An 18,488-nucleotide genomic window follows, 5' to 3' on the forward strand; every position below is an offset into this window, starting at 1 on the left:
TTGCTTTCAAAATAGCCTTCTTATAAATGGATGCAATACCTTTAAAAGTGCTTAATGAAGCAAGGATCTAGTGTCAGCATCTTTCAGCATGGCGGAGTTGAATCCTAAGTTTCAGATTAGGCATATACCAAGTTTCATTGGATGCAGCAGAATGTGTCCTTAGTATGGAAGGACAATGGTATCAAACGCCTGCTATAAGGCAGAGTTGAATTGAATAACCTGATATGTTTTGTGCCTCGCAAATTGGAAAAGACAAGTGAAGCTTCATCAACTCCAGTGTTGTAGGTCACTTTATTGTTACGTGCTGTGAGTGAGGGTGCTGTTCAGCTCAGAGGGAGGGGAATACATCTTAACTAGTAATTTGAATACTGTCAGCAATACCTAGGAATATGTAGTTATAACCAAGACTCCATCACAAAAGAGAGGGTAATACAGCATACAAGTATCCTATATAATAAGAAGCACCTCCAACATTCTGAAGCCTGAGGTGTTCGTAAGCATCATAATAGCTCCGCCCACATTCTCAGCTGATTCCATAAAAGCACCTCCAAGGTTTCTGAAGCCAGCAGCCTTGCAGTAAAGCCTGAAGTGTTCATAGGCATCATAATAGCTCCGCCCACATTCTCAGCTGATTCCAAGGCAAGGGAGGAGTAAGGAAACACGCGGAGCATGTTTCCCTACTCCTCCCCCTGCCTGGGAAACAGCTGTCACTGCTCCGCTCCCTGCCACTTCAGAGCAAGTGGCAGGGAGTGGTGCAACAACCTCCCCCCCCCCCCCGCTCGTGCATCAACAAAGCCGTCGCGTACCTCTGCTGAGATGACGGATCCGAAGTTCTGTTCTCGGCTGCGGGGCGTGGCTTCATGATTGAGCATCAGGGGAAGTTTCTGTGCGTGCGTCTGATGTCAGACACACGCACATAGACCTTCACAGATGCTCAATCATGAAGCCACGCCCCGCAGCCGAGAAAGAACAGAACTTGATCCGTCAGCTCTGCAGAGGTACGCGACGGCTTCAGGGGAGGTATTTCGAGGAAAAGGGTGGTGTACAAAGGGTCGCGGTAGGGGGGTGCAGGGGACTTAAAGCGGAGGGGGGGTTTGAATGTGAGGGAGGGGGTAGTCTGGAATGCGGTGGGAGGGGCTTGATGGCCCTTGAACTGGGAGGGAGGGACATATGTGTGGTGGGTGTGTGATATGCTTCGGGTGGGGCCTTGAACTGGGAGGGAGGGAGTTCTGCAACTCAGCAAGGAAGGAAGGGATGGAGAGGGGTATGGAACTCAGGAGGGAGGGGGGAGGGGTATGGAACTCGGGAGGGAAGGAAGGGAGGATGGGTGGGAATTTACCTTGCTAGCGCCCATTTCATAGCGTTTTCGAAACGGGCCTTTTTTACTAGTATAACAAGAACAAAAAAGCAACACTGGGCCTTCAAGAAGAGGTAAGTGCCATCCTTTATTGTGAGAAAGACCCGACACAGGCCGTGTTTCGGCGCACAAACGCCTGCCTCAGGGGTCAGAGTGTATCTTCACAATCTGTATGACTAGAGCTAGTCAGACAGTCTAGATAAATGGCCAGCAACCGTTAAATGAACGCTCTGGCTAGCCAGATGCTGTCTGTTTGAAACAATCAAAGCTTTGTGATTGTTGGTGAAGATACACTCTGACCCCTGAGGCAGGCGTTTGTGCGCCGAAATACAGCCCTTGTCGGGTCTTTCTCACAATAAAGGACGGCACTTATCTCTTGTTGAAGGCCCAGTGTTGCTATAACCAAGACTCCACCACATTTGGCTGTCTATATTGTTGCATGGTGAAAACTGACAACCAGTGTTGCAGGTTTTTATCTGTTGTCATTTATTGTGTTACTGCCTTAGGGGGGTTGTGTACTAAAGCGTAGCTCGACTTATCTGCATCAGGGCCCATAGGAATAAAATAGGCCCTGCTGCAGACAACTCGAGCTAAGCTTTAGTAAACGGGGGGGGGGGGGGGTGTTATTGTGTTACTGTGAAATAAGGGTGCACTGAGGACACTTTTACTCAGTGGTGTTCCTAGCCTTCGGATGACAACCCGGGGCGGATCGCCGATGCGTGTCCCCCCCCCCCCCCCGGGTGCAGCACGCCCCCCGACCGCAAAATGACACCTCCCCTCCCCCCAGCAAAATGACACCCCCCCCGGGTGCACGCTGCTGGGGGGGGGGTGCGGCGCGCGCCTGTGGGCTCCGAGTTTGCTACGCTAACTTCGCTGGTTCGCTTCAGCTCCCCTCTGCCCGGAACAGGAAGTAACCTGTTCCGGGGCAGAGGTAGGGAGCTGCAGTGAACCAGCGAAGTTAGCATAGCAAACTCGGAGTCCGCAGGCGTGCGCCGCGGCACCCCCCAGCGGCGTGCACCCGGGGCGCCTGCCCCCACCGCCCCCCCTTGGTACGCCACTGTTTTTACTGCAGTTTAGCAAAGGATCCCTATTTATTCCAGCAAGCTATCAACCAATAAACCACCATCTATAATCCAGGTCAGCACAATATGGAAAGGAGAAAACAATACAACAACATTTAGAGAATATATATTGAGACTGGCTCTTTCAGTACCTGTGGATATCTATAGACCCCTGTGAGTATGGAAATTTCATGTGATATCTCTGAAGAGAGGCTTCCAATGAAACCTGCAACATGGCCCTGACGATGACATGTATAGCCAGGAACTGCTTCTTCTTTTCCAGATAATATACTCAGAACACCAGACAGTGAAAAACAAGCATCAGAGCAGGAGTCATAGATATGAAAACCCAGCGTGATATTGGGTAAGATGTCCGCATTTTGGTTGATCTCCTCAATGGCAAAAAAAAAGGCCAAGAGATGCTGAAAGTATTGTAGGGTGGTAGATCTGTGAGAAATCAAGCATATATTTAAAACATATTAATTCAATATAATCCTTATCTGCAGGAACCCATCCTTCTCCACTATCAAAACCTACCAGTCAGTTTTGTCACTGAATCTTAGCTACACCCTGCAGTACTCTATGTTTTTGTGCTTCTGAGAGCCCCCAAAGATCTGCTGAGGCAAATTCATTCTGAAAAATGTATCTGAATTCAGAAAAGCTTAGAACAGGTATATCACCCTTCAATTTCAACAATCCCAGGTCTTATTCTTCCAACCTCCTTTTTTCACACATTACAATTTTTCAATAAATCTTCAAGACTTTTAAATTCTTGCCTCAGTAGTGCAAAATTGCCCAAACTTAATTTTATGGCAATTCTAAACTGCACTTGAATCTTCATCGGCTTCTATTGTTCATATATCATCTTAAGACACTTATCTTAAGACACTAAATACATTCGGACTGGGGGCTCAAGTGTGTCCGACATGCATGTTTTGCCTCCCGGCTGTATCAAAGACCTTCCCCTTACGCCGATCTAGCACCAGCTTGACCCATTTATCAAAGGAACAATTGTTTGGGCAATTTTGCACTACTGAGGCAAGAATTTAAAAGTCTTGAAGATTTATTGAAAAATTGTAATGTGTGAAGAAAGGAGGTTGGAAGAATAAGACCTGGGATTGTTGAAATTGAAGGGTGATATATTAATTTTCCCAGTAAGTGACTGATTTAGAATACTGCCGTTATTGGTATAGAACAGGTATATAACATCTCTAAGAAAGAGGAAGAGATAGTAGATGGCATGGATTGGAAAACTGGATAGGCCATATGATCTTGATCGGCCTTCATTTTTCTATGGGGTTGTTATTGAGACCACAGGAGGGAACGAGGCTTACCCACGCAGTCGGCAGCAAACCTGGAAATTCAATGCCGGGGCTGTATGATCCAGTGGTGTGCTGGAGCAGGCTTTCACAGGCTCTCGAGAGCCGTTTGTTAAGTTTTTAAGAATTTTGGGAGCCGGTTCTCCATGGCTACTTTAACAAATGAATCCCAAAATGTGGGCTTGGGCCCCTCCTGAATTCTCTTTTATTTATTTATTTATTGCATTTGTATCCCACATTTTCCCACCTTTTTGCGGGCTCAGTGTGGCTTACAATAGGATATGAATAATAGAAATACATTTGTTACAATTTGGTTATGGATTACATTGTGCAAAGATATACGAGACATTTAAATATCAAATTAGGAATATGACAATGGGACATCAACATAGAAATAATTGGAAGGGGACAATGGGAAGCTAAAGGGTAGTGTTAGACAAAGACATATTTACTTTGCTGGCGAGAGAGAGCCCCCTGTTAACAATTTACCAGCACACCCCTGGCTGTATCCGACCACATGCATTGAATTTCTGTTTGTTTGGTGGGGGGGCTTGGGGGGGGTTGGCTGCTAAAAGAATAACCTGTTAAACTGATATTCATCTTCTGACTGGCTAAGTCAAAGATAGACCTGCTATTTATGGGGGTCTATCTCGCCACTAAACTCAGCCAGTCAGCAAGTGAATGTTGATATTAACCAGCAATGCCGTGTGACATCAGCGGTGACCAGGCTAGCTGCTAAGCGGTAATATTCAGCCAAGAAAATAGGCTATCTCATGCTGAATATTAGTGCTTAGCAGGCTTTAGGCTATTTAACCAGCCAGGAGCTGCTCTTGGCCAGTTAAATATTGGCCAGTACGTTTTTTAAATATTTGTACTGCTTTACTCCAGGTTATTCCATTATGGTGACTCATAAATTCATATGCAAGCAGGCGCTGTCCTAACCTGCAACAATGTTTGCTGTTTCCATGATGGACCTTAAACAACTCTTTGTTTCATGCTGTCAGTTCCATTGCCTTCAGTAGGACATCAGAAACCAGGGCTGTTTGGGAACTGAGGTTTACAAACAAAGCTAGATCTCACGAAAGCTGAAATTCAGATTGACAATCAGCCCAAGTGTTCCAATATGATCGAAAGATGAATGCTCTGATTGGGACAGATATAGAGGACAATAATTACAACGGCTTGAGAGTAAAGGGATGTGATATGGGATAGAGGCCTTTAGGGTGCAATTTTATAAATTCATATTTTAAGGCTTATTTGCAAAACCGAGAGCTGGGGGATGTCCTGACAGCCCACCGGGACTTGTTAAATCAGCCAGTGGCGGCAAAGGAGCTACAGAAAGCCATAGGGGCCTTGAAACATCATTCTGCACCGGGTCCCGATGGGCTGTCCGGGGAATTCTATAAAATGCTGAAAATGCAGATTCTAGGCCCACTGATGGATTACCTTAACTCGGTGGTGGAGGAGGGCAGCCTCCCACGACATGAAAATATGGCCGCCATTTGCCTCATTCCCAAAAAAGACAAGGACCCCCTAGAACCTAGCTCCTACCAGCCAATCTCACTCATAAATGTAGAAGTTAAATTATTGTCACGCATACTGGCAGATAGGCTGGCGCCCCTAATGCCACAACTGGTGCACGAGGAGCAAGCCGGGTTTGTGAGGGGCCGCCAGTCTGTCCTTAATGTCAGGAAACTAATTTTAGCAGTGCTGTCAGGGGAACATCCAGAGACAGAAAAGATGCTTGCGAGCCTAGACGCGGAACGTGCTTTTGACAGAGTGGAATGGCCATTTTTGTTTGAAGTCCTGAAGGACAGAGGAATGTCAGGGTGGTTCCTTCAAGCGGTGAGGTCATTGTATACAACTCCACGGGCTAAGATTAGGGTAAATGGGGTCCTCACAGAAAGCTTCGCCATTGAAAGGGGCACCAGGCAGGGCTGCCCCCTGTCCCCATTGCTTTTCTTGTTAACGCTCGAACCGCTGCTGGCGGAGATTCGGGAGAATACAGACATAAAGGGCATACAGGTGTCCGGGAGGGAAATAAAGGTGCTCGCATATGCGGATGATGTGCTGATGTTGCTGAGCGAGCCGCAAAGTTCATTGCCGGCTCTCCTCTCCGTTCTAGATAGGTATGGACATCTCTCGGGCTACAAGCTCAACCGAACAAAGTCCCTGGCCCTACCAATTAGTGGGACAATGGAACACACATGGAGGGGCCCGTTTCCACTATTATGGGCAAAAAATCAGATCAGATACCTGGGAGTCATTATACCAGCAGATATGACAAAACTATATGAGATCAATGTCCTTCCCCTAATAGAGACAACCAGGAGATTACTACAGACGTGGGGCGCATGTCCTCTCTCTCTCGCGGGTCGGGTGGGTCTTTTTAACATGATGATCGCCCCAAAATGGCTTTATACGTTTCAGATGTTGCCCCTATATCTGAAGTCAAGGGAGGAGCGGGTCCTTAACCATTTGATACAGCAGTTTCTGTGGAATCGGAAGAGACCCAGACTGCCAATACAGGTGATACAGAAACCGAAATCACATGGGGGGATGGGACTGCTCAGCATTAGACACCTAACGATAGCGTGTGCCATGAGGCACATCAGAGATTGGCTAACGGGAGCACAAGATTTCTCGGCCACGCTCTTAGAGATGGGTTTGGCCCCCACTGCACACCTGGGATGGGGATTACATTCTTCAGGGCAGGGATTGGAGGAGGAGTTTGGAAAGCACCCGTTAATGACAGCAGCCAGAGCAGCATGGCAGTGGCTATGTAAGAGACATCATTTCGAATGGAGGGCGACCCCGTTCCTACCACTGTTTAACAACCCAGACTTCCCGGAGGGGACTTCCTCGGCAGCCTTCGCCAGATGGAGGAGGAATGGAATAAGATTCATTTGTCAGTTGGTGTCGGAGGAGGGCAAGACGCGAACATTTGCAGACCTGCAACAGGAATTTAAATTGACTGAACGTGATCGGTTTGCTTATTTACAAATCCAGCATTACATCACAGCTTTGGGCTGGAGCAACCTGAGCGAAGACGTACAGGATACCTTAAACACTGCCCTGACACTGGGAGCACAAAACTCAGTGCCGTTAAAATTCCATCATAGATTCCTGCAGGATTCTACAGAGGACATAGATTACCATACCAGAGCACAAAAATGGGCGGTCGACCTGCAGGTCGAAATTACAGGAGAAGTATTGAGCAGATTTTTGAACTCCATACGCAGAACATCTCTTTTCACTCGATTCTGGGAGATGCAATATAAATTTGCTTTAAGACTGCATGTCTCCCCAACGAGGGCCTTTAAGGCAGGCTTTGGTCTTTCAGCTGCCTGCCCATGGTGTGCGGGGGCCCCGGCCTCGCTGGCCCACATGTTTTGGTTCTGTCGACATGTGTCCAAACTGTGGACTCTCATTCTTGGGGAGACGAAGAAATACTGGGGGCGCACTGTTAAGAGACAACCTTTACTTCTTTTCGGAGACTTTAAGCAAACTAAACCCACATTGCCAGGTTTTTGCTCGTTTGTTCAGCGGGCTGTCCTGATGGGAAAACGGGTCATCCTCCTCCATTGGAGAGAACACAGGGGACCATCTATTGGAGCATGGAGGTCACAAATGATAGAACTGCTGAAGTTGGAGAGGCGCGGAGTTCAAGATCTGGATTCCATAGAGGGTCGGGGGTTTCAAAGAACATGGGCAGGCTTTTGGGACACACTGCAACCCCTAGCACGCAGTAGGCTTTTGAATTGATAGTGTCATAGGAACGAAGGACAGACTGTGGAACGTTATCTTGTGTTGCGGGCCCCGGGGGGGGGGGGGGGGGAAAGGAAAAGGGGGGGAGGGGGGGGCGCTCTATTTGGGAGGGGGAGGGGGGGGGAAGGGGGGTGGGGAGAAAATAGCACACCGTTGTTAGTCAGACACATTTGAACCAGTGGAGATGTTTGTATATGGATTATGTCTGTCAAGTTTGGTTATGACTTTATAATAAACAGATTTAAACATAAATTCATATTTCATGTTTGTGGCAACATATGTGAATAAATGGCATGCTGGAGTATCAAAATGTTCATTTACATGATGGCTTGTCCCTTTCTGGTAGCTGTGTGCACAGGTGGAGGTTTGGCAGAGTGTGATCAGAATTTCCAAGTTTACATGTTGATCATAAAACGTGCTATGTGCTAGGGGTAGACATTTATACTAGTACTCAAACAGGTATAAATGCTTGCACCTCCAATGCAGATGTGATTTCTGCTACATAAAAGCTTCATCAACCTTTAACTTCTTGTGAGGAGAACAGTTTTTATTCAGGCCACTTTGACCATACTAAAAAAAAAAATAACCAATGTCACTGTTTTCCTAGAACAATATATCACCCAGTTCTTTTGGTATCTTGTTTCTTGTTTTATTTCTTTTTGACCAGTTGATATATTGCTCTAATTAGCTACTAACCAGTGATTCACAAGTACAGTCTTGCAGAATAATCATATCAGAATAATTTGGACTTTCATACACTAGTTAGAACTTGGTTATTTTCAATTGCATGTTTGTAATATTTTTGGGAGAAATATGTAGAGTTTGTCTTTGCATGAGTCCTAAATGTAGAATGCTAATTACTTTGGAGGAGTGGACTAGAAACCAAAATGAATATATTTCTAACCAATTTGGATTTGAAGAGGTTGTCTGGAGATCACTATCGCTACCACCAGTTGCCATCAGGATAATATTTTCCAAGTTTATTTATTTTTTAATTATTTATTTATAACTTTACATATATAATATCCAAGTAACACTAAAATATTGGAATATAAATGAAATCAGAAAACATAAAGGAAAAAAGGAAGTGTTAGAAATAATTATAATATTTTCTGTCCACAAAGCAGGAAATATGATCTAAGATTAAGAAAACATAACAAACAAAAATAAAACTATAAGAAAACCCATCCAAAAGAACTACTAACCAAAGATTGCTTCTCAGTCCACCGTAAGAAGTGAACATGTGGGTTACATGGTTACATTTATCTCCTCTTTAGGTTTCAGAAAATCATCTAGTTGTTTGGGATCAAAAAAATTGAAGTTGATTACTTTTCCCAAGTTTATTTAGCACTTATGGGTCATTTTGATAAACCACAGCAAAAAGTGGCCTGTGGTACTCTGTGTATGTCTTTTTGGTGTATGCCAGGCGTTTGGGAAAAAGGGCTTTATTTTAAAGGGATGGGAAAAGAGCCTGCTGTAAAACTGAAACCAGTGCGTACCTAATTCTGGCCTGAGCCCTTAAACCCACCTGTTGATCTAGCAGTAGGGGCTCACATGCCATATGTGGCCGCTCGGAGCTCGCCAACTGCTGATTTACGGCAGAAATGCCATGTGTGGTAGGAAATAAATAAATAAATCATCCAGCTAGGACAGGTGTACGGCACATCTGAAATTACCACCAGGAGCTTTGTGTTACACCCCATGTGAAAATGAGGCTATTGTGAAGATGAAGCTCCTACCTCAGGATCCTAGGTCCCTCTTTCACTCAGGGTGAGTTGGTTCTCAGTATGCAGATTTTATGCAAATTAGTATACTACCCCTTTCTACTCGGGGTGACCTGGTTCTCAAAAAGCAAACATGGTCAGGTCTCAACAGGATTTTTCTCATACAAATCTTTTATTCCCGCTTCCTGGGGCACACTTCTTCCAGCTTAAAACACTTTTACAAGCTTAAACAGTTCTTCCAGCTTAAACATTTCTTCCTACTCAGTTCAATCTTCCAGCTTAAGCACCTGGACACACAGTCCTTCCTTGTAACATGGACACCCAGGCCTTCCTTGTAACCTGGACACACAGTCCTTCCTTGTAACACACAGTTCTTATACCTGACACTCTAGGGCCTTCTTACCCCAGCCAGCTTCCTTGCTTTGCACATAGTTCACCACCAGTCCAAAGGGCTCAGCCAGTACTTCTCATGGGGCTCTTCCTGCTTCAGCTACCAGCTCTCTTCTTTAGCTGCTAGCTCTCCTCTCTCCCTCATACTCTGGTGGGGTCTTAAGTGGTTAATGGCTAAACAGGACCCAGCCCATAACCTGCTGCACCTGTTTCCTCCTCCAGGACTCTCCTCGGTCCTAGTGACCTCCTGCTATACATCCCCTTACTGGCTCCCTTTAGTGACTCACCCAGCCCTTCTCCCTGGACATTTTAGGGGAACAGCGCCCTCTAGGGGCCTAACCAGGGTAGGACAGCCTCTTCCTTCTCACACCCCTCACCTCTGGGTAAGATGCATGTTAAGCTCTGGGTTCTATTCCACCTATTATGTGTAATCGTGGCTCAAAAACCCAGCACCCCGACGTGGAGGGAGAACAAATACACTAACCTCGTCTCGTGCCCTCAAAGGACACGAGAGAAAAGTAATCTAAATGTAGGGATTTTTCTCAGATTTTGATGGAACACACCAGTCAAATCTTCAGTTAATTAAAGAACATTTAATGATGTGATATTTCACTTTGTACATAAATTTGGTACCTTTGCAACGCTCTAGCATATAACATGGAACAGTGACTGTACAACAATGTTTCTAAATTTTAACTAATATTCAGCGTATATTAGTGAAGATTCTAAATATAACCATACTCATTTGATCTCATATATTCTTTTCTTTTCCACAGGATTCAACTCAACCTTTCATCCCCATCAGATAAGTGCTGTTTTAAATAATACGCATTTTCTATTTATTTTCTCAGACTTAGAACCACAGCTCTTTTGATTTCTCTCTATAAAGAATTTGATTCTTTGTTATTAACTTTCTGTTTTCCAGATATTCAATTTGTCATCTGAAAACTCCTAACTCGGACCAGGAAACCCCGGTAAGTATGTTTTGGTTTCTCTCCTCTCTCTTTCACTCTGCAACCTACTTGTAGCTTTAGTATACACCCCCTAACCCACTTCAGTCTCTTTTAGCTTTGGTGGATCAAATGTCACTTAGCTAAGGAAGCTTAACTCCAGCATTGCTTGCGTGGGGGCCCAGTTGTCCAGGTGGGTTGTCCTCCGAATTTTTCTTCTCCCTAAACCTTCCTTAAGCAACTAAAATGGGAGGCAAAATCCTTACTCCCTATTTACACGAAATGCCTTTTACCTGGTGACATTACTTTTAATTTTATCAACACTGTGGGCTGGTTTTAGCTGAAACAAAATTTAAACAATTTCCTATCTCTTACAAACCTAGGCTATTTTACTGGGACCCTACTCTGAGGAGCGGTCCTGCAGCTCATCCGCTCAGTTCCTGCAGCCACTCTCTCATTCCATCTGTTCACTGAACAGTCTACCATTCAAACTTATGTCACTTGCTATCCTTTGCATTACTTTATAGATCTATATGGCACTGATTTTCTCTCTATCCTCTCCAGGGTCACAACTTTCCCCTCACAAAAGTAAATCCTATCTGGTTCACTCACACTTTCACATTTCTATTACAAAACCCAGGAGGCTATTCCCTTTTTGGGTCAATAAATACTTTAGCTTTCAACAGGCCATGACACACACACTTTAAAACCCACTTTAACGTATTCCCCACTATTTTAAACCCTTCTCATTCCTTAATAAGAATAAAAACCCAATTTCTCTATCACACAGACTCTGCCATCCAGCCTCTCACATCCTCCCTCTTCACAGCTGCTGCTCCATCTCCCAACTGCCAGCCAGAGAGCCTCTCTGTAACAGTCAGCAAAGCTCAGCTCTCAGCTAATTCTAAAGACCTGCGCTGCTGGCCACAATGGAACTCTGGGACAACTTGGGTAATTTTATTTCTTTTATTAACCCCTAGGTTACATTAGTAGCCTGGCGGTAGTCTCATTTTGGTGCAGGCTGCATGTGCGTAGAGCCTAACGCCTTTGTAAAAGGGTCCCTTAGTATCCTGCACATCATATATAATATCTGAGTGGCTAACAAATCTACCCCCCATTTACTAAGCCTCACTAGTGGCTGCCGTGTGCTAATGCCGACACAGTCCATTCACTTCGAATGGGTTGTGCCAGCATTGCTGTGTGGCTTAGTATACAAGGGGCTAAAGTATAGGAAAGATTCTAAAAAGAGAAAAAAAAAAGAAGAAAGGGGGAAGCACTATACGGAGGGAGGGAGGGCGGGAAAGGAACTAGAATAATTGATAGGAAAGAAGGGTTAGTATGTGTAAAAACTAGTGGTAGTTATAGTGGCAAGAAGGCTCATATCAAGGGCAGCCCCAAGTTCAGCAAATTCAACAGCTATTGGGGAAGGCATCTTCAAAGAGGAATGTTTTAAGGTCACTTTCATTTTTATCAAAGAGGTTTGTGATCTGATTTTCTCTGCTGTCTACCAATAATCAAAGCTACAAATTTGAGAACTTCATAGTGTATAATTATAGTACAGATATGAGCAAAGTGCCAGCATGGACATTCCAGTAAGAATCACATGTTTTAATTTGTTCTTTTCCCCTTTTACCTGTTTAGTCACAAAAGCTTCCTGCCATCGCATTGGGGTTTATTTTATTTACTATGTTCCTTTTCTGAGTGTATGGATATTAATTTGTCATATTTATGGGTATTAACTTGTCATGTTTGCACAACGATTCTAGTGTCCTGTTTCACAATTTCTTGAATTATATGCTTCTCTTATATTTTCCTGTTTAGATGCGACTTCCAACCTATCCGGTACCCGCCCCAAAAGCATTTAATATGTATTTACCTTTATTTCATTTATTCTAGGGGTATAGCTCCGGACTACACATGTTATAATGTCTTTGTTAATATACATTTTCTTGCCTTTTGCTGAAATCGGTTTTCCAGTTACATATATGGTTCTCCTCTGTTACTCTTATTATAGTATGTAGTAGTTTCATGTCTTGTTTAAAGTCTATATTTTGTTTTCATATACAGCTTTCAACCTACCCTTACAGCTTATTTTTGCCTTACATTACAAATTAGGTAGGCCCAGTTTTTATCATATAATATGTACACTTATCTTTCCTAATTAGTTTTCTTCTTTTACTACAGGTATGAATGAATTTATTTGTACTGTTTGCCCTTGTATTGCAGGCTTTCTTATTGTTACTGTTCCGCTCTAATGCTTTTGAGTTTCCTTCTCCTGGTTTGTTGAGTGGAAAATATATTGTCTAGTGAATGATGAACGTGGAATTTTTCACATTTTTTGTCCTGACTAAGGTGTTCCAACTAAAGGCTCTTTTTATGACTGTGACTTTCCCAAAGAGCTTACATTTGTTTTATTTTGCTTTGGAATATTTCGTTTTTCTCTCTCTATTTTTCTATCACTTCTATAGTAATTTTCAGGGGCTTTTCCCTGGGACATACTATACTTTTATTGTTTTCTTATATACCAGTGTCACGCTATAACCATTGGGTTTGATACCGATGTCTGGGACTCACATCCATCGAAGGGGATCCTTCAATGGATGACGGTATCTCATTTATTAGATTTTGAGCAGATTTCCATTCCATTGTCGGAGTGGCCTGCGGTTTCGGCATTATTGCCCACCTATGAGTTACTTGTATAGATGAGCGCGGGGTTAATAAAGAGACGTCTAATGACTTTCGTTGCGATTGTATACAGGTTGACTAGGGCATTCAATATTCTTGGACGGCTAGTTGTAACAGAGAAAATTCATAGTCTTCCAATGTTTTTAGTTGGGTTAGTGGCAACAGAGAAAATTCCTCACCATAAATTGTTCAGTGTTTTGTGGTAAACGAGAAACATTCCAAACCACTGTTGGTCCATTGGAGGGGTTAGTGGTAAAAGAGAAGATTCCTAATCTGCGGAAATCCATTGGACCGCTGCTCTTCAATTCATAGGACCTTATTCGCTGGTTTTTTGAATTCATTTTGGGAGTGTTTGCAATGTCCCTTTTTGGGGACTCTATCATGGCCTGGGGCTCATGGCCAAGTAACCGGGAAAATTCTTGGCAGGCAGTGGAAACCGAGATTTATTCCTGTCTTTAGAAGCACACTCTGGGGAGTAGTATTTATTAATTTGGGATAGAGTAGTATAAATATATAATAGCTGACACTACGTATTTATTTACTTTCGTACTGTCTCTCTATGCATATTTCTGTTTGCAGCTTTTGTCTTGCTTTCTCCTAATGTCACTTGCGGTCAAAGCGTTGAGCTTTCCGCTAATTGGTAATTTTTATTTTAGGTCCCTCTGTTGGAGCACATTAATAGATGCGTGAGTATGATTGTGTCTCTGTATGTTCTACTATCAGGATAATCAGTGCATGTTTTTGTAAACTGTTAGCACATTTTCATTTCTAGGTCTCCCTGCTATCCCTGAAGCTGCCTTTTGAACCACTGACCTTGTACCGGGTTCTGTAGTTCATTGTCACGTTAGTTGTGATAATCTACGGAGTTGGTGATTTTTAGTTGTATTCATAGTTGGATTTCTATTGGCAATTTTATATTCGGATTTCTTGTGGAGATAATAGTAACAGATTGTAGTGATATAAGTGTTTTATAAGACTAGATTTGCTAATACAATTTGACACAACCCAGATATCGGTGTTCTGGTACCCAATTCATTATGCTGCCTCTTGAGAGAGTGATAAATCACTTCCCAGGAGACCACATAAATCTTATAAAGTTTTGCCAAATATGGCATTCCTGGAATAAGTTTCAGCCTGGACTCTCGTGGCCCCGTAAGGGCACCTTCAATACCAAAACTCTGCAAAGGTTATTAAACTTTATTTACACATACACACCCGATTCCACCCGTCATCTCCACTATCAGATTCTCAGTAGATGGCTATTGACTATCACTGATTACGTGATCCCAGACACTGTCGATCTGACATCGTTATTGATACCTAGTGAGGTCAATCTTAATCCACGACCTAGTAGACGGCCCCCTGCAAGAGGCGATTCACCCATTCCTCATAAATTCAATGCTCCTAGTGTTAACAATCAGTGCCGGGACTGTCGCCACCGAGCTGAAGTACAGTGCAACCTTTGTTTCCAATTGGGACATTGCACCCTGGAATGTCCATGCTGGCACTTTGCTCATAGTCAAAACCGTCAACCTCCTTCAGACTCCCCATCGCTAGATGTCTCGCGGTTACAGATACGACAGCCACAGAAAGACCGCAAGCGACCGAGTGACCTCCCCTCGTTAGACAACCCACCTCGCCAAGACTGTAGGAATGATTACCCTAATAATCGTGGCCGCCAGTCTCAACCTGAAAAAGGCCCACCCATCGCTAATAGACAACCTAGAGACTACTATTCTGGCCCTAGTCCTGATTGCTATGCCAATATCCAGTGTTATCGCTGCCAGCAATATGGCCATTATGCCGTTCAGTGTTCTCAACCACGACGGCATCTGCCCCGAGCTCAAGTTCGGGCAATGCGGCTATTACGCAGCCGTCTGTCCACGACCACGACTAAGCATACCTAGAAAACACAGAAGAGAAGACCATTCTGCATCACAGTGTCTACTACCCGTTCAACGCTGGCCCAGAAATCAAAATCGCCCACCCCACCCGTCCATACTAACTGACGTAGTCCGAACCCGATCTGATTTTGTTGCTCTCAGTTACTCATACTACTCAGCTCCTCATTTAGTATCCAGAAACCATTTCTCTGTATATGTATTGGTATGATGTTTCTGTTTCTATTACAGGTGACATGTCTTTATTTTATTTTTTCTAGGTTTAATTGCAAGTGTATATTTATGGTACCACACAAATGACCTAACTAAGTCAGCAAGTTATTTATTTGTTTCTAAGCATACCTTCCCAGGGGAGTTCTTATCAACTGCAGGGAAGAGCGATCCCCAGAGGATGTTCATTTTATGTTTTTTTTATATATACCTGAACTGACTTATTTATGCCATTTTACTTTATACGGGATCCCTTTTAAATAAAAGCTGTGTATTGCTCATTGTTAAAATGTTTTCTGCTTTAACTGTTACGCTGTTTAAATTGATGTTTAAATTGATGTGACATTCACTTCTTTAGTTTTTTCATGAATATAAAGCCTTCATTTTTGAAATCTCTCTATGATATGTGTGACATCTGAAAGCTTTTCATTATTTCCTTGTCTAAGAAAGAAGAAATATTTAATAACCATTATCCGTTATATGGAATGAATGCGAGAAATATTCCCTTGAACTGGCCATTTGGGGGAGCATTTTGCGCTGATCATAGATTTTGTAATATTCTTGGACTGAGAATTGGTAAAGCTTTCAGACATAAATTGGGAAAATTATACACTCCACTTTCTGATTCCTTTCTATTCAAAACAGGTTATCACAATATGGCAACTATTACTCTTTTTATCTCTCTGTCTTTCACTGTGAGTGATTGTGAGAAGAACTGGTGTACATTATTCGTGTGCAGCGGTCCTGGAATTTATGCTTTGTGTATTTAACTAACACCTTGCTTCAACTAACTCTTACCACATGGTGGCTTTGTCTTAAAGCGATATGCTTCTCTCTACTTCTTTGACTGACTGAAAAGGGTTACTTAAACTCTATGTGAAGGTCAATCAAGTGGCTGCACTTTTTAATGTTTTTCTTCCATTTGTCTTTTTCGAGGAACCTTTTTCTTGCATTGCCGTCTGAATACGCCTTGCTGCAATTCAGATGTATAATATTTTGTTTTATTTTTTATTTTTAATTTTTTTTATTATTTCTATAGGTAAGCCTATTTTTTATTTTTATATATTTTATTTTTTTGGGGGGGGGATTTTTTATAATTTTTCATTTTCGATGCTTTGTTTCTTACCAAGCCTCTTTCCTGGCCCCCATTTATACCCATGACCCGCCTCCTAGCATTCTGACTTCTTTCAATAACTTAACCACATAAATTGCACTACTGGTCTGTTTAAGTTTTGCCTTTCCCCAGATGGATACAGGAATTCCGTTGACGTCCCTCACCGAGGAGACGACTGCTAGCAAAGAAGAACTACCCAATAATGTATCTGATCTGAAGGCTATGTTGCAGCAAAGAATCGCTAAATTAAAAGACAGATGCACAGACCCCAACATTACCCGGCGTGAGATACGAGACATTGTTGAGCGTGAGTTTCAACAGATGCATCAATTGGTCCACGAGCGAAAGAGACAGGCTCTCCACTTACTGGAGTTGCAAGAAGCTTTGGCCTCTACCTTTCCTTCTGAATCATCTAGCTCGTAAGTCCTACTGGCCTCCTGCAGCTGAGGGCTCAACCCTTGGTGAATGGTAGTCATCGTAGGTGAAGATTCCATATCTATTGGCGATAAATTGCAACGCATTGCCCTCCATACATCAATAATTGAACATTTACCATCATCTCTAAATTCTAATTGTTTTTTTGTAGATACAATTTCATATATACTATTGCTATTTATGTAAATTGGCTTTTCATTATTGAACCCTTCTGGTTACCCTTTTGCTTTTGCACTTAATTAGCACTGTTTTCTCCATGTTTACATTGACTTTCATGTCTATTCAATTCACCCTGACTATGCCCACTAAGATATAGCAATGTATCATTCAGGCATACAGTTATTTTGCTTATTCCTTTGCCAGCCTCTGGCTCTTGATGGACTGATTATGATAGTGTATGCCTAGAATAAAGACATGAAGAGATCCCACTTTGTACACCACAAGTACGTCTTTAAGATCTATCCAGGCCCAAATGATGTTAGATCCCCCAAAGTTGTGGCAATAATCTTTACACCTTGCAAACTGCTGGACCACAAGTCTCGGGTCCATGTGAAAGATATACAGATTTACTCAGCCGCAGAACCAGATGTTACCAGCCTAACCATCTCAAGACCGACCACTTCCTTCAACAGGCCAGCCTGAAAACCCAGTCCTGTTAGATCTCCGTCCAGATTCTTCAGCGCTTCCACCGCCTCAACCATGATCGATGAAAGAGACTTTAGAACTGATACTTAATTTGAGAACTACTGTTGCTGTTTATGGACATTATAGATTCATATTTTGTTTTGTTTTAGCAGTAATCCTGTCTAGATATTGAAAAGGTTTTATTTTTATTTTTCTATTATTTTCTTTATTGTTCTTTATTGTTCTAATTGTTTTTCTAAGAGTTTCCCTATTATTTCTGTTTATGTAATTTGAATGGAAGTTGATATTGCTCAGATACGAGTATCAACCAGTTATGCAATTGTTTAACTCTGGTGTAGGCTTACTTACGTTGCATGTCTTTTTGTAGGTTTGACTAAGCTCCAAGTGGGGTAATGAGTATATACTTCCAGGTCATTATGCATATGTCAAGATCCATGCATGACCTTTGTTACCCTTTTTGCTGTATGAGGCAACCTCATACTTGCTATCCACTTATTAGTGCTCATGATTGGATGCCAATGATGAGTAATAGTAAGATCCAAGAATTCCGACCTGTTTAAGGATTCTGAATACCTACAACCTTAAACAGCCTGCAATCTGAATACTAACTATATATTTGTTGAGCCACCCTAACAATGCTTAATCGAAACCACTGTTCCTTCTCAAGACTACTGAGATACATACATTAGATTATCTCCCTATGTACTATGCAACAGATACAATAGAAGTCATAGAAAGACCTGAAAGTATTAGTATGACCTATACTTCATGAGAGTTTGTAGATGAACTCATGGTTTTGTCCCATTCATAAAACCTCTATCACTACAGGTTTGAGTACGCCTCAAGAGGGGTAACATCAAGATTAAGGCCCAAGGGGTTGGGTAATATAAAGGGAATTCCATATGCCCAGAAATATACCACCTAAGAAT

The 18,488-nt window shown here is 42.8% G+C and overlaps 1 protein-coding gene across 1 annotated transcript in view; it reads left to right on the top strand.

Moving 5' to 3' along the window:
• Positions 1-4,988: 4,988 nt before the first annotated feature.
• The window catches only part of LOC115459625 (olfactory receptor 3-like), a gene marked incomplete at its 5' end in the record, with an annotated part of 37,002 nt that continues 23,502 nt past the window's right edge, over positions 4,989-18,488 (top strand). The window contains one exon of the mRNA XM_030189432.1: positions 4,989-5,866. Coding sequence (XP_030045292.1) covers positions 4,989-5,866 — 878 coding nt within the window. The remainder of the gene's footprint in view (positions 5,867-18,488) is intronic.

Source organism: Microcaecilia unicolor, unplaced genomic scaffold (genome assembly GCF_901765095.1).
Source record: "Microcaecilia unicolor unplaced genomic scaffold, aMicUni1.1, whole genome shotgun sequence".
Taxonomy (NCBI): domain Eukaryota; kingdom Metazoa; phylum Chordata; class Amphibia; order Gymnophiona; family Siphonopidae; genus Microcaecilia; species Microcaecilia unicolor.